General features: G+C 40.5%; 1 protein-coding gene across 1 annotated transcript in view; it reads right to left on the bottom strand.

Moving 5' to 3' along the window:
• Window positions 1–16,049, bottom strand: part of LOC149278044 (ankyrin repeat domain-containing protein 17-like) — a 36,484-nt gene extending 20,435 nt beyond the window's left edge. Inside the window, exons 1-12 of the mRNA XM_089502446.1 lie at window positions 15,996–16,049; window positions 8,172–8,325; window positions 6,775–6,931; window positions 6,188–6,335; window positions 5,645–5,792; window positions 4,518–4,751; window positions 3,920–4,014; window positions 1,940–2,177; window positions 1,563–1,754; window positions 1,302–1,411; window positions 936–1,023; window positions 240–367 (exon numbers count right to left, since the gene is read on the bottom strand). Coding sequence (XP_089358572.1) covers window positions 240–367; window positions 936–1,023; window positions 1,302–1,411; window positions 1,563–1,754; window positions 1,940–2,177; window positions 3,920–4,014; window positions 4,518–4,751; window positions 5,645–5,792; window positions 6,188–6,335; window positions 6,775–6,931; window positions 8,172–8,325; window positions 15,996–16,049 — 1,746 coding nt within the window. The remainder of the gene's footprint in view (window positions 1–239; window positions 368–935; window positions 1,024–1,301; window positions 1,412–1,562; window positions 1,755–1,939; window positions 2,178–3,919; window positions 4,015–4,517; window positions 4,752–5,644; window positions 5,793–6,187; window positions 6,336–6,774; window positions 6,932–8,171; window positions 8,326–15,995) is intronic.
• Between the last annotated feature and the right edge of the window lie 1,082 nt (window positions 16,050–17,131).

The following is a 17,131-nucleotide window of genomic DNA, read 5'->3' as shown; positions in this document are numbered from 1 at the left end:
TTAACATCTACTACAAAACAAGGTTATGATCAACACAAGACACTTCACAGTGTAGTTTTTAGAAGAAAGTTACATATTGCTCCTAGGAGAGTGCTCAAGTTATATCGGATTATTTTCACACAATAGGTTTAAAGCAGCTATTGGAAGAAAGGGGGGGGTCACGTTTTGATCCCACAAGCAACCCCCCCCAAAACATTCTTGCAAAAGGATGCCTCTCTGAAGAAGCAGCAGCTTTGTACCTTTAGTCTGCGAGTGGGATCAGCTCCATGAGCCAAAAGCAACTCTACCACGGCCAAATGTCCTCCTGCACACGCAAGAGATAGCACTGTATGGTCATTGTTCGCTGTTGTCCTGTTCACATCGGCACCTGGAGGAAAAACAATACACAAGTTCACTACAGCACAAGGAACTGATTTTAAAGATGATGTTCTACATACCCAGTTGAGTTTTACAGAATATAGATCTGTACCATAGTAGCACTAGAAAGGAGCAAATTTACTGGCTAAATTACATTAGACTATTCGCTATTAAGACGATTGAAGGACTCTTCTCCTGGGATTATCAAACATTACACAAACGCTTTGTTTTTTTGCTATGCTACAGGCCAATCTAAAAGTTGTGTGACAAGGTTAACGACAGAGCTTCAGCTGAATGACAACTGAATCCAGCAGCAGGTAGTAAATAAACCTTTCTGCTGTCCGATCTCCTGTAACAGCTCCCGGCATGAAAGCCGGAAAGCTGTTACATTTCAAACTGCCCGATCATGCGATCGGGCATTCCCTTCCGGGTTGCGTCACTGCTGACATAACCTGGAAGTTCATCGGAGGACAGGATATCCCCCTGGGATTGAAGGGGTTAATCCGTACGGGCAGCATCAAACCGCTCAGAAACAAACAAAAGTAGAACCATTGACAACACACACCACAGACGTTTACCTTTACTAATGAGAAACTGGACAGTGCAGACATGACCGGCCCTGGCAGCTTTCATTAAGGGAGTCCTTCCGCCTTCTGATTCATGCTCCTGGAAAAAAGAAAAAAACCTTGAAGCCCTGAAAGTGTGATTTGCGACATGCTATTTGCCAAGCAAACGACAACTAGACCAGCGTTTGATGGACGGGAACACCGTGTGAATTTCAGAAAATGTCAGACATTATTACGTTGAGTATATACACAAAGTATATAGAAAATATAAAACGGCCCCTAAATAAAATCCTACTATCCTAAAAGCAAATCTATTGGGGTTCTAAGTGGTTCGATAATGTATAAACAAAAAATGCCGACTGCCCTACTCAATCTTACCAAGTCTGCACCAGCTTGAAGTAAAACATCTGCCACATCTGTATGCCCATTTTCACATGCATATGTCAAAGCTGTGTCACCTGTTGCGGTTGTTGCATGGACATTGGCTCCTATAAAACAGTGCACAAGACTTTATTGCAGTGTAAATTTAAATTCACTGATGATGTTAATTTGGAATGCAACGCAGGGTTTCGTCAGTCTCCCATTCATACTTATCACACATGGTAAAGTTAAAACATTGTATTAAAAAGAAATGCATACCAGCTGATAGCAAGAATTTGACCAAGTCTAAGTGCCCTTCTTGAGCTGCCTCCATCAAGGGAGTAGAGCATCCTAGCTCTATATCTGCTCCAGCTTTAATCAGAAAATCAGCTACTTCCAAAAAGCCACCACAACAAGCCAAGGTAAGGGCCGTTTCTTGAGTTTCTTCTGTTTGAGCATTGATGTTTGCTCCTTTGGGACAAAAGGAAATTTAGGTGGATATAGAACATTTTTAATTATGAGACTTTGCTAGCTAATCTGCACTAGCTCATGTTTATTTCCTTCTTTCATCAGCATTTTCTTTTGAGTCAGACGCAAAACATAACCAGGAGGGCACAGACACAAAAATGCATGTTCACACATTACAAATAACTTACCCTGTCCTAGAAGTAATGCCACCATTTCTTCATGTCCTTCTCTCGCTGCTTCCATAAGAGGTGTATAACCTTCATCATTAACTTCCTCCAGGTTAGCACCACGCTCAATAAGCAAGCCTGCCAGCTCTACATGTCCGCCACAAGCTGCCAGTGTTAGCGGTGACTCAAAGGAGTCAGCTGGCATGTTTACCTGAGCTCCACTGTCAAGAAGCAGCCGAGCTACCTCGACATGGCCATCCTAAAAATAACAGATAAATATATAATGCATGCAAAATACAATTATGCTGCAGCACCACAAAACAGACCCATGTGTTTACTAAAAATTACAGTATCAATTTCGTGACAATATAAGATGCAAACTAGCTAGTAATTCCAAAATGTTTTTATAACCTCAATCTTGACAACTTTAAACCACATTTGTAAAAGCTTATTTTTCTGGATTTCCATTTTTTTATAGCCTTTTTTTTTTCTTTACAGATGCCCAACTAGATACATTGAATGCACTTAAAGATGTACACACAAATATACATATATATACTTGAATCCTAGTTAAAAATAGTGGTCTGATGTTGCATTTATTTCTAGGACAAAAACCTTTTAATTCATGTGGTCAAGTTTTTGTAAAAATACTGTCCCACCTAATCAGTATGCTAAGGAATTAACACGAGCAGATCTGTGAATTTGTATTCTTAATGCTTAAACCTAAAACAAACCACCGTATTTGCTTGATTATAAGACGACCCTGATTATAAGACGACCCCCCAAAATCTGAATATTAATTTATGAAAAAAAGAAAAAGCCTGAATATAAGACTATCCTATAGGAAAAGTTTTACCAGTAAATGTTAATTCATGTAAACTATGTGAACAATTGTTTAATAAAAGCTACGATTGAGAAAAATATTTTGTTTTTATTTCCTTTTTTTTTTCAACCTGCCCCCCCAGTTACGCAGATCTGCCCCCAGGGTTGCCACTCTGCCCCAGAAATGCCTTATACCCCATTTATGCCACAGTGCCCCATGATATGCCTTTTGACCCCCTATATGCCACTGTGCCCCATGATATGCCTTCTGACCCCCTATGTGCCACTCTGACTCCAGAAATGCCTTATACCCCTATATGCCACTCTGGCATTTAGGGGGTTAAAAGGCATATTATGGGGTAGAGTGGCATATAAAAAGGTATAAGGCATTTCAGGAGGCAGAGTGGCATAGAGGGTTAAAAGGCATTTCTGGCTGCAGAGTGGCATTAATGGGGGTTTAAAAGGCATTTCACAGACCACTCTGCCTCCAGAAATGCCTTATGCCCCCCCATTTAACACTCCCCCCCCCCTCCCTCCTACAAACTTACCAGAGCCCCTCAGATGCAGGGGACCTGGATCATCCTGTGTTATCCCCCCCTCCCCCAACTTACCGGTGCTTCTGAGTCCCCGGTGCTTAGTCCGGGCAGCGTGTAGATCTCTTCCGCTCTACGCGAATCTCGTAGAGCTCTACACACTGCCCGGACTAAGCACCGGGGACTCAGAAGCACCGGTAAGTTGAGGGCGGGGGGCATAGCACAGGAGGATCCAGGTCCCCTGCATCGCTGCAGGGGATCTGGATCTTAGTCTCATGGTCAGACCTATACGAGGGGTATTTTTCAGAGCATTTGCTCTGGAAAAAACCTTGTCTTATAATCGAGCAAATACGGTATTTTATATGGCAACAATCCTAACAGTGTCGACTTTTTAGTCACATGATCATTAAATGGACAATCCGGTCATCATATGGACTTGCATATGAAAGCTGAGTGGTCCCTTTCAATTTGTGTTTGATCCCATTTGACAAATGCATATTGGGACCCTGGAGAACAGATGCACAATTTAAAGAACCAGTACCGGACTGGCAAGGTTCATACATTATATCTTGCCCATTAGGTCAATTTGCAGAAACTCAGGTTAAGAGCTTGACCTGAGCTTTACCAATGTACTGATTTTTCTTACCATGCAAGCTTCCATTAAGGCAGTGTGCATTTCATCAGTCTTGTGTTCCTGATCTGCTCCAGCTTCCAAAAGGAACCTTACCATCTCTAAATGCCCTGATAGTAAGAAATATAAATTAAACTCAATGTTTAAAGACAACAGAGGGAGTGCCATCGCAAAGATATCACTTAACATTTTCAGCATGATTGAACACATTTATTAAAACCATTAGTCTTTAATGGGCATCTGCCATTTAGTGTAAACGTTTTTATATGCTGTTAAGAGACCGTTTTAGAGAAGACTAGTTAGACTGAATATTTTGACTTCCTTTGATCAAACATCGCACTGACCTGATCCCTTACTGCAACGCTAATGAAGTCTGTTGCACCATAGACTTTCAATACTCAATGTCTTGCTAGGTGATTAAGGCCAAGGTCATGCTATGGTTTACCACAAGCACTACGATAAGGAGTGAGGGTTGTTGTCTAGTAGATAATTATGCAAAAAACACAATATTATTTCAAAAAAGCCTGTCTAGTGTAGTGAACTGTAGCATGATTTGGGAATACTACAGAAGCTACAGGTGGACAGAAGCAAAGGAGAACCAAATTGTAATTACCTTTATAGCAAGCCAAAGTAAGTGCACTCTCCTTAAACTCGTTGGAATGAGTATTAATTCCTGCTCCATTCTCCAGAAGGACCCTGGCTACTTCCACATGCCCAGCACTTCCTGCTTCCATAAGTGGTGTGTGACCATTCTCATTATGGTCTTCGATGCTAGCACCGGATTCCAGCAGCACCTTAACAACCTCTACATAACCCCCTGCACAGGCATAGGTAAGTGCTGTGTTTCCTACAGAAGGGACAACAAATATAACCATTACATAAAAGTTCCCTGTAAAATCTTTTCACCAAAGAACACTAATCTACCATAAAAACTTAACATGACATAACATTACATACTGACTTTATCCAAACATTTACCCATCTAGAAAAGCTAATGGGAAAAGAAACCTGTTTAAGATTTGTTTAGAAACGCAAATCGTTCATGGGTTGTTTTTTTTGTGCAAGTTTTAGGACAATACAAGTAGTGTATTGCTATTTTGAAACCATGGGTTTGTTAGGTTGTTTGGGAGCTAAAATGTCACATTTGGGAGTGAGCATTTTTAAATATGAAAAATTTTGACATCTCGTCATCCTGCATCCGTGTGCTATTTGGAACATCTTGTAAGTCTTACTTCAATTTACCTCCCTCAAACCATGTACTTTTGAAAACTTTCTCTGCCAGGATTTTTGGAAAGACAGTGCCAATTTTATTTTTGAACTGGATGGTTCCTTGTGACATCACCGCAGCATTATTTTTTATTACTACTAAATTTCTATTTAAACTTTATTTTTTTTTTTTCTTTAACTTATCACACAGTGATTAGTAAGCTGGGCTACATTGCCTGCCGTACCTCTGGATGGACCCTCAAGGAAGTCTTACATTTACTGGGCACCCCTATCTTGTGAGCAAGCTTGCCTCTCACTATGGCGTTTGTGATCGCACTCCAGACAGATGCCTTAGAGGCATTGCACCAAAACCAGCTGAGCAAAGAAAGCAATCATTGGTTACTTTCTTATTTCATATAATTCCATGACATGCAATTGTTACGAACTGCATGTATTTCCGTGACGTGCTTGGCACTTCAATTGACTTCAAGGGGATAAACACCATACTTAAAAAAAACAAAAACAAAAAACAACCTGTGGATGACTGGGAGTTTACATCAGCATCATGGGCTAGCAGCAGTTTCACAATTTCCACATGTCCCCCATTAGCAGCAGCCATCAAAGGCGTTATATCTCCTTTTATGCCTCGATCTTCTACATTTGCATGCATGGCCAGAAGAACCTTAAAGGAACCAAAGAAAACTGATTTAATACACAGGCAACCTAGGTTACACGTTCCTTTATGCCACTCTTGTCAACCATCATATTGTACACACAAAAAAACCTTCTGTTATTTATTGTTTTATATAGCGCCATCAAATTCTGTAGCGCTATACAATTACAATTGTTCTAAAGACAGCATGACATTTTCATGATACTTTAGTACCACTGTAATGTTGAAGAACAGTCCTCAACCAATGTACAATCTTGCTATAGTTTCTGTGTGAAATCAGGATGGAAAAAATATATGTCAAACAGTCGTAATACACATTATTTGATGTGCAATATTTCAGCACTATAATTGTGTGTTAAAGAGGCAAAGCATAAATCTCAATTTGTACAACCATTTGTTCTAACCTGTGCAAGTTCATAGTACCCTGCTGAACAGGCGAGGCAGAGAAGGGACTCCCCTTCTTCTGTGTGCTCATTGACACTGCGGCCTTCAATAAGAAGCTTCCGCACTGCATTCACATCTCCTTCAGAGCAAGCTTCTGCTAAACTGCGGCTGTAAAATAAACATGTATTTCAACTCTAAGAAGAAAAATATAACGTCAGAAGTCATACCCAATATAGTCACTACTTAGGGACAACTCATACACAGACCTATCTTCATATACAAAATAATGTAAACTTCAGTCCCACTGCACCACAAACCATAACACTATTACTCCAATGTAAGAAAAAGAAAAAACGCACTTGTGGAAAAAACCTTGCTCTGCGTACATTATAGATAGAATTCTACACATTAAACTTAGATCAAATATCTCCTAAAAGGCACACGGATTTAAGTTTCTGCATTGCTACTGTGTGCCCACTTACTACAAATAATACCGTCCCTCTATTGTTAGTAAACCAGCAATCAGCACAATATAAAATAAGGTAAAAGATGCCTTTAATTGGCATGTTAAATCATTGACGTTACCCATGTTGTGGAGTTAACTTACTTGTCCGTCTGCCCTGCATTAGAGGTGCTCTCAGCTCTCATTCTGGTAAGTGCAGCAGCAGCTTCATCCAACGCGCAGCTGACCGAGGATGTCAATCTACGGAGTACTTCAGGATCTGCGAACGCTTTACCATCAGCAGTGGATAATTTACCAATTCCTTATTAGCACATGTCGCCAAGCCAGTTAGTAGGTGAATGTAAGAAACAAAAAAAAAATAAGCTTAGCGTTAGTACATACCAACCGTGCAAGAAATTCTATTAGTAGAGAAGGCTTAAATATTACACCTATCAAAGCACTGCCATGCTATACTGAAAGCTGGCTTGTGAAAACAAAGTTTTACGTCAAATGATTTCCATCTAAAATGTAAAAAACGTGTTCAATAAATGTCAAGTTAAATGTTAATTTCCAAGCAAGCTGTAGACATGCAGAAGGACACCAAGTTGTACATTTACTACCCAATTACTTGACTGGGTGAAATGTTCACGGCCACATTTTAATACAAATTTAAACCAGCTGGTTTTTTTTGTTGTCTTTTAAGGGTAGCAGGGATGAACCGTTTTTTTTTCACTGAGATTCTGACCGTAATAGTCATTTGTATTATATATATATATTTGAAGCAACCAATAAAAAGAAAAAATTATATGGTTGAAGTCAACTGTTACATGTAGAATTTGGGAAAAGTAACAGGTCTGCTTTATGTACTCTACCGATACAGAGTGCAACAAAGGGGAAACCGGATAAAAGAGCACAAAGGGGGGATAAGACAACAATGCGCAACAGAAACTGAAAGCTTCAAAAAAATAAAAAAAACAAAAAACAAAGCCAATAATTTGGGTGACGTATACCTAAACATGGTGTCCACCTATTACAGCTAAGGTATACCAGTAAGGGCTTTTTTTTATACAATACTTTACAAGCAAAACACATGCAGATACTAAATTGATTGTAAAGAAAAAAAAATAAACATTCAATATATAAATGCATTCCTCAAATACAGAATATATATGAGACTGATGCAGACTAAGCATTAAACGTGTTATAATAATTCAATTCTACTTCAGTGAAATTGTAGTAAAACATTTTCACACAAATGTAATGTCTTATCTTGTTTTTTTCTATGAGAAAAAACCCAATTAATTTAAGGCACCCAAACCCTCTAGTAAGAGAAAGCTTGAATATAACCATTGCTCTATGGAGATTTTGTATGAATTTAGAACAAAGGCCAGTGTGTATTCTAAATTACAGCTTTTAACGGCAAAGTTAAACTGTTAAACTAAAACCAAAAATCTACACACACAAGTTACATAAACTGCTAATTTGAGTCTGGATAGTCTGCTTGTTGATGAAGGTTTTAAGCAACCAAAAGAGCAGGCACACGTGCAACCATGAATCCTTACCTGCAGCTTCAAGCAACGCCTCAAGTCTGGCCTGTGTTTCAGGGTCTACTGTTCTTAGATCTGTGCCATCTGCTGTGCCCGACAGAAGTAGCTTGGAAGCGGTCTCCAGCATTGGGTTCTCCAAATCATCCTGGTCCAAAATGAAGGACTCCACCTAAATAAGCATTGCAATATTAAGTTAAAAGACAAGATCAGAGGGCATTTTGAGGAGGGAGTCATACCCCCCCCCCCCCAATTATTAAAACCAATGTGCTTCAGTGCTAGAGGTTTATCATTTTCTGTACTTCATACACTAACTGCATCCTCAGAAACTATCGTTCAATATCATCTGTATGCAACCTTGTCAAGTTCCATTCATTCCGTGTCAATTTAAAAATTCTGTCATCTAAACATTTTGCTGGCCAGAGAGTTTCAACAAAGCTAAAGGAACAGTCTGGTAGCCGTTATTTAAGTATTTTGTTTTGTCGCAGGTAGATTCTATGAGCAAACCGGTACATATATTCTCCAGTGAGATGAGAAAATTAGACTTGTCTTGCTTCACACTTCCATTGATGTCTCTACTGTAACGAGGAAGAATAAGTGCGGAACATATTTCCTGTACAAGCCGAGCGGCTCTCCAAGTGGAGTCAGCGTGAGCTGAAGCAGCTGACGGCTGGTAAGCTACTGCAGCATTCAGACGGCATACATGCTAAAGACAACTGCTACTTGCTTTCAATAGGATCTCAACTACCTTTGACTAGCATGGGAGCGCTACTGAGCACGTGCAAGAAGTCTGCCGACAAATGCTCCATGCTTTGAATAGTGGCTGGGGGTGGGGTACTCTGTACCCATAGAGCTGGAGCTTTTTCGCACTTTACTATGCATTTAACCTTGAACCCCTTTTTTCATTTTTTGTGTACCCACACAAGTTATACATGTTTTTAAGGACATAAAAAGCTTTTTTAATATGGCTCTGTGCAGGCCACTAGAGTTCCTACACGCCAAACTTGTCAAAGCGGTGCCCCAAAGTTGGAAGTACACAATGGTCTGAAACGCAGGTTAGTATTAATGCACCAGGATACAAAGAGGACTAACCCAAACTACACGAAACAGCTCCAGCCCATTATCCCTTCTCTATCAGACTTCAGGCAATTTGGATCCCTATTGGTAGCATCCACACCAAAGACAGTTTTTTTATCCATGAGACTTCTAGATAATGAAGCGTGATTCATTACTCCAGATAAGACGTTTCCACTGCTCCAGAGTCCAGCGGCAGCGTGCTGCACACCACTCCAGCAGAGACTTGGCTTTGGGCATAGTGATCTTCAACTTGTGGCAAAGGTGACATCCTATGACAGTCACTGAGCTCTATAGTACAACCTATTCTATTGACAATACTCTGTTATCCTATGACAGAATTTGCTAGAAAAGGCTTATTGCAGTATGCAAGTGTACATGGGAACTGCGTTAAGCAATTCTAATTGTGTATGACACTTGAAGCGCAATTTTTATATGCATAATATTTTAGAGCTTAAATAGCAACGACAGCCATGGATTCACCACATCACTTACTCAGCACACAAGGTAAGTTTGGCTTATGGGAGCCAAAGACAAGAGTTAAGTGCTAATCGACTGAAACAAAAATACATTAAAGTAGTAAAAGTGCCTTCATGTCCTCTATGTGTTTTTCACTTCAATTAGCCCTTTTCCCCCAGTGCACATTCCAATTGATTTAACATACACAACATGGCCTATGTATATAAAAATGCACAATTAAATCACTATAGCAGCCCTCTTTCCTGAAGCTTTCCCTAAAATGACATTGTTTTATGGTATGTCAAGCTATAGTACAATGCAATACATCAGCGTACTCTAATTATACAGAAGCAATTTGATCAAAGAAATGGCATAATCCTGATGCTCCACAGAGCTCGGACGCAGGCAAACCTTTCGGGACACGATCAGTTTGGCACATCTATCTCTGCTGCTTCATTTTATAGACACTGGGTCTGGCTGAGGCCTGTGTGGATGGCTAGAAGTGGAGTACTGACTGCCTAGACATGAGTGGATTAAACCATCCACGGCAGGCTGAACAGATTTCATATAGTTGCAGCCCGAGGGAAAAATATATACATAAAAACTATTCTAGCACGGTCCAAATGACCTAGGAGTTGCCGCTCCCTTAAGAGTCAAAAGTTAATCAGGACCCTCCCCATGGAAAAAACCCGCAAACATTTAGAACGCGTTCCAGTGTGTATAGCAGAGGACTATTTTGTTACAAACCTTTCTGTACTATATACCATGCCAGCGACAATGGAAAAGTAACAAAGCTTATTTTTCCCCTCAAATGACAACCATCTAAGTATTGACAGGGTTAAAGGAACACTTCTGCCATCATATGCACTCGGTAGCCGAGAGGTCCCTTCTGTTGTGTCCTTTTTTTGCACTCATTTGCCCCTTTTAACACATTCCTGGTATTTTATGTGCACACAATATAGCTTGAATGCTGGCTCAGCAAACTGCGTATCCCATTGTACAGTGCTACGTAACACGATGGCGCTGTGTTAAGCAAAACTTCCGACCTGCAGTGCTTTTTTGTTTTCAAGTAAAGCGTATTTTAACACTAGTCAAAGTACTTTTACAAATAGTAATAGTAAAGTATCCACTTAAACGGGTACTTCTATCTCTGATTTAAGCTGTAGCAGGCAAGGATATCCTACAGCAGGGGCGTCCAACGTGCGGCCCGCGGGTGAAACACAGCCCGCCGGACTTCCAGGTGCGGCCCACGTGAGCAGGACCGGACCGCCCGTCCTGCTTACTCACGCCGCGGTCTGCCGGTCCATGGGCCGGCAGACCACATTCAAAGCAGCCGCCCGGCCGCAAAGTTCAAAGCAGTCGCTGTGCGGCTTTAAACACATGACGTTTGAGGGGGCAGGCCCACAGAAGCTCCTCGTGGCAAGGAGAGGGTCATCACATCGGAGGAGACCAGGAAAAAATAAAACAAAAATGTAAGTATTACCAATGGACATGATATAAGTGTAATGATAGGAGTGTCGTTGCTATATTATATAGGATTACTAACAGCAATTACACTCCTATCATGCCCAGGCAGCCAGTACATGCTGGAATCTGGGCATCAGTGTGATTAATGTTAATCATATATTCAATATAGCCAATACATGCACATAACCTACAGACTCCCTGTGCCCTGCCCCCCACTCACACATCCATGCTATCAAAAGCATATTCATTCTTCACATTCATTAACTCATTCACGTATACTCATTCATACATTCATTAAATGGTTTGTGGACTGACTTTGTTTTACTGTTTAAGTAATTTAGTATTGATAGAATGACAAAGGTTTCTCAAAAAAACGTCGAAAAATTTGTGAGCCCCACGCATACATACATTTCTGATGAAGTGGCCCACTGAAGAAACAACTTGGACACCCCTGCCCTAAAGGGACATTGAAAGGTTTAGTTTAGTGTCCAGAAAGACACTATACATTGTTCAATAATGGGGGGCTAGTCAATGGCAAGAAACATCTCCCAATTAAATCAAAGAGCGCTTTCCACATATGCCTGAGATACAGCACTGTGTGTAAATACTTGCACAAATTATGTTGACCTCCCTTGTTGGCACACAGCAGAGGCATAAGCCTCCGAATACCCTCATAAGAAAATGGTAAGTGACCAATGTGCCTCTAGTTTGTAAGCTTGTTTGAGCAGGGCCCTCCTCACCTGTTGTCTCTGTAAGTCAATTTGTTCTGTTACACACCACTTGCTGTGTCCTGTCTACCCAATGTACAGCGCTATGGAATTTGATGGCGCTATATAAAACAAATAATAATGTTCTTGCTTTGCCATCTCAATGCCTTTACCATTTCTTCATTTTAGCAGGCAATATTACATAGTTACATAGGCTGAAAAAAGACATATGTCCATATGAATCATGTTTAGCCTTTCCCAAATATGGTTCCAAACATGCATTGCAACAGGTTAGGAACCTATGTGAAACTTAGGTCTTAACACGGTTCCAATAAAGCCGATATAAGGCAGTGGAAATATGCTAATGCTAGTGTAACGTCATTTAGTTCAGAGAGAGGAAGCACAAACCATATAGTTCTGTTGCAAACAATCACAGCAGTCTGCACAGAAGTAACATTTTGGGGCAAATGGGAAGTGAGCCGTGTTTAGCAGTGAGGTCCCTTACAGCTCTGCGGAGGCTTGTCTTGTGTTTATGTAAAAAATGTGTTTTATCCAGTTATGAGAGCTTGTATAGTGCTGTGCCAAGGGTCTCAATATGTATTGCCCTACAACAGATATATTATATTTACATATATCAGGGAACAAGTTACCTGCACACACAGTAGCCAGGAGTTGATGCGTTACTTATACAAGTTAACACAATGGCACTTTACGGCAGCACGTCAAAAAAAGAAAAAAAAAGAAATAAATAAATAAATAAAAAGACTATGGGAATAGTGAACTGGCTCAGTGCAGAGCTGGTATGCATGTTCAGCAGGTGAAACCCTAGAATGCAAAAAGGCAACCATACTCATTCTTTCCTTCCTTGGAAATCAAATTGGCTCAAATTGCTTCACTGATCACTAGTTAAGTGACATACGTTCAGGCCTAGAGGCTCATGTGGGGTCTGTAAAAACAATCCGTGTCGAATGCACAAAGTATGTTACTACTTCCAACATGGTTCAATGATCAGTAAATATTCTGTGAGGTTATAGGGTATGACAAAATTTACCGTGTTGTCTTGATTATAGGACGACCCCCCAAAAATTTGATTCATTTGGGGGGGACACCTGAATATAAGACTACCCTATAGGAAAAACCATTTTACTAGTAAATATTAATTTGCATGTAAACTATTTTTTTCATATTTCATAAAAACTGATTGACAAAAAAATGAATTTTTTTGTTTTTATTTACTTTTATTTGCCAGCCTGCCCCCCCCTATTATGCACATCTGCTCCCCCACAAACTTACCAATGCATCCCCAGACATATCCCCCGTGCACCAGACTCCCTGGTGTCTAGTGGGGGCAGCCGGTGGACACAAGCATCTGAAGTTCATGCCACGCTGGCGCTCCATCATAGAAGTTCCAGCTGAAGTTCCGGGCAGAAGCGGAGGATGTCTGCGCACAGACGTTCACCGGCTGCCAGAGAGGAGGATCCCCCACAGCGCTGCAGGAGACCTGGATCCTCCTCTCTGGCAGCTGGTGAACGTCTGAGCGGTGTGCGCAGACATCCTCCGCTACCAACGGCACTTCTGCTGGGGCTGCTATGGTGGAGCACTGGAAAGTCATGCCATGCCGGCGCTTGGTCGTAGAAGCCCCAGAGGAAGTGCCAGCAGCGCAGAGCTTGCCAGAGAGGAGGATCCAGGTTCCCTGCAGCGCTGCTGGGGACCTGGATCTTAGTCTTGTCGCCAGACCTCTATTTGAGGTCTGATTATAAGATGACCTCGAATATAAGGCAAGGGGCATTTTTCAGAGCACTTGCTCTGAAAAAACCTAGTCTTATATACGACCAAATACGGTACATGAAATGTCCTCTATTTTCTAGCTTGAACATGCATCTAATACGAACCTTGGTTTTTCTCCCTGGTATGACAATTTGTAACATAGGCAGCAAATGTGCATTTTAGGAAATAAATTCAGGAATCTGTTATGTCAGAGACAAAACATGTGGGCCATGTGTGTTCTCCAGCAGAGATTTTTTATTTTTTTTTGCTTTGGTTCCTATCTTGGGATTTGTCTAGCCATGGCATAAGGTAAGTAGTATATGTTTGCCAGTAGTCTACTGTAAAGGACCCACTGAGATTGTTGATTTTTGTAGACAAAACAGCTGAATAAACGTTTGATATCAACAGACCAATACAAAGATAGAGAAAACATGCTGCAAGCTTATGTTAACCCCTTCAGGACCCTATGGATAGACTAGACTAACAGGTGTGAAGAAGATGCTTAGTTTGTATCATACATCCAGCAGTTTTTGCACTGGTGTGTAGATTTTTTGACAATGCACAGGAGGTCGGCTTGTCTTTTGAAAGCACAGACTCTCCTAAAATCAGGAGCCAGCATTGCTGGCGCAGAGCTAACTGCTTTTGTTGTAATGCCTCCAATACACCTGCAACTTTTCCCAAGGAGTAACTGCTGACATTGAGGGAAGTATAAAACCAGAAGGGACTTAATAGATTATTCTGGGATGATGCAACATCTATCTATAAGTGGCAAAACTCATACAACTACTATATTCACCAGAACAGATATCAGTGTATATGATTTGCCATACAACTTATATTTGCTTTTGTTAAGTAGTAGTAACTAGTAGTTACTTAAGTAGTAACTTATAGTCTAATCAAAACACTACCAATGACGAGGCTAAAGTGGCAATGGGATCACAGCTTTATCATGAAATATTTGTCTTAACTTTTTTTATTACTTAAAAAGGTGACAGATCTACAATCAAGGAATTCCCATTTGGATTAATAAAAACATTTAATCTACGAAATAAATTTTGATTTCAAGCCTCATTCACTTCTGCCAGGAAAGCACTTGACCTACTGGCCCTACTACTGAACATGCATAGCCAAGATGACATCTTTAGGATAGGATAAAATAAAATCAAAATAAAAAATGCCGTGCAGCATGGTTTTTTGTTGTTTTTTTGGAGGGGGGGGGGAGATATGGGGGTGATCATCAAAGGGAAGACGGCTGCAATTTTCACAATGATTCCGAACCGATACTGGATTCCAGTTCCAACTGTTCGGTGCCTTGCTTTGGATAACCACTAGATATTGCCTAAACTACGTTTCCCATTTGAGTCGGTACCTAAATGTACAAAACTAGAAGTTTACAGAAAAACAAGACCAACTGAAAAACTGGATTCAATTAGTAACGTACTTGAAGCTGAAAGCACTCAGATATTACTGCACTGTCAGCTTCAGACGGAGAAAGTCTACAGAACATTCTCATTGATCACGCAGTACTGTACAATGCGCATTTGGAGATCTCCACCCCCACTCACTACTGAAAGCAATAAAACACTAAAAATAGTCCTTACTAAGACCACTCAACTGCCAATTAGCACACAGTGTTAATGATCAAAATCCATGGCAAAAGAAAATAATTTGCTGCAGCCAATTGTTACACTAATTAGAATACATACATACACATACATACAAATATCAACTTTGTTTTGTGGGAGATACTAAAAAATGCCAATTCATCTTCAAGTACATATACAGGTTCGATATATAGTTATACACAGCCAGAACAAAAACAAAACTTTCAGCATGTTTCAGTGTTCACTATACACAACTTAGTGGAAAAAAAACAATGACTGTCAGAAACTACACTACTAGGAGTTAAAAGTAAAAATTCTGCGTAACACAAAGAACAAAAAAAATGGTCAGGATTGATTCTCGAAAGTGCTAGCGGTGTTGTAGGCCTCTTGATGTAAACGAATTGTGCAAGACATACGATACTAAACCCACAGAAAGCTGCTTTGCAGACCCCACCTTCTAATGAGTTAATCTAAAGGTCACAGGCATGCATGCATTTTACGTAATCCAAGGGCCTTTCCCCCTTTTTCAGAAACTAGCAGCTACTGCAGCAAACATGAAGAAAGCATTTCCAGCAAAGAAACGCTCATTTACTAGCCAGCGCATGTAAAGTTAACAAAATGAGCAAGAAGAAATCACACAAGGTCTAGCTAATCTTCAAGCCTCCCTTCACATTATCCAGAAAGCCGTCTTCCCCTTGACTCCTCCACCCCCTCCTCCTCCTCCTCTGCAGAATGCTCTCTGGCCGCTAAAACATTCTCTCTACCTCCAGGATGTCTTCTAAAACATATGCTTCCATTTCGGCTGCTGTCTCCACCATGTTTTCTCAAACAGCCATATCCTTTGCTGCACTATGATTAGATCAGTGCCAGCAGGAACCCTCCCCTGTCAGCTAGGGAACAGGAAATGGAAGGTTCTATTCTCGCCTGGAGCAGCTCTGCATTTTCAAAGCAGGCCTCTACCAACACACGGGGGTGACTCGCTGAATAAGCTTTAAAGTCACTCACAATTTTCTTTCTACCTAGCCCATTTTTGCATTGCAGGAGATCTATAAAAAAAAAAAAAAAAGGCCTTTAAGCACATTGATCAGCCTTTTAACCATTTATTGGACTGGTATATTTATTTTCTACTTGTGTTACCAATGCACCAGAGGCAAACAATGCAATAACACTATCAATTGCTAACTTGCAATTACACCCCCTTTTCCTTATCTTTCAGATTATACACACACACACACAAATCCGCTATATACACAAACCTAAAAGCACTTTAGCACTGTATAATATGGTTACATAGAAATTACACATTAACACAGAGCTGCTTTTTTTATCATTTCACAAATTTTATTAAAACAAATCCAGCTCTTTACTCTAGCTCTACCTAATGTTAGCCACATCTGTCATGTTAGTGTTTACCTGGCCAAAACTTCTACACACGCCGACTCCTTATTGTGGTGCTTTGTGCCAAACAATAGGATATCCCGCTCTTAAGTACTTGCCCAGCGTGAACACATTAAGGTCTTTGGAGGAAAGGACTTCAGCTATTTAACAGGAACGGGTCAATGCACCCAAAATACCATTGACTAGCCATGATAACCTACAATTTAGTAGATGCTAATTCATAAAAACACAAATTGGTGTCCTGGCCGTCAATGTATTCACAAGGCACCAGTCACGTAACTGGCATCTAAAAGTTTTGCTACGCCAACCACCTCAAGATATAAAAAGAAGCTGTCCCTATAGATGGGGCGTAGATAACACACAAAAAACCATTGAGGCTAAATTTGCCGTTTATTCAATATGGTACACAGGCGCCAGAGGCCTGCCTTTCTATGCACCAAAAATCCCCCAAGGTGATATTTTTAACCTTATTACATAACAAATGAAGTTTTCAGAGTTCTAT

The sequence above is a fragment of the Sceloporus occidentalis genome, unplaced genomic scaffold (assembly GCF_023333645.1).
Source record: "Sceloporus occidentalis isolate IW3139 unplaced genomic scaffold, rSceOcc1.0.p SCAF_203, whole genome shotgun sequence".
Taxonomy (NCBI): Eukaryota; Metazoa; Chordata; class Lepidosauria; order Squamata; family Phrynosomatidae; genus Sceloporus; species Sceloporus occidentalis.
Note: the sequence above shows the minus strand (reverse complement) of the source record. Positions and strands in the feature narration are given on the sequence as shown.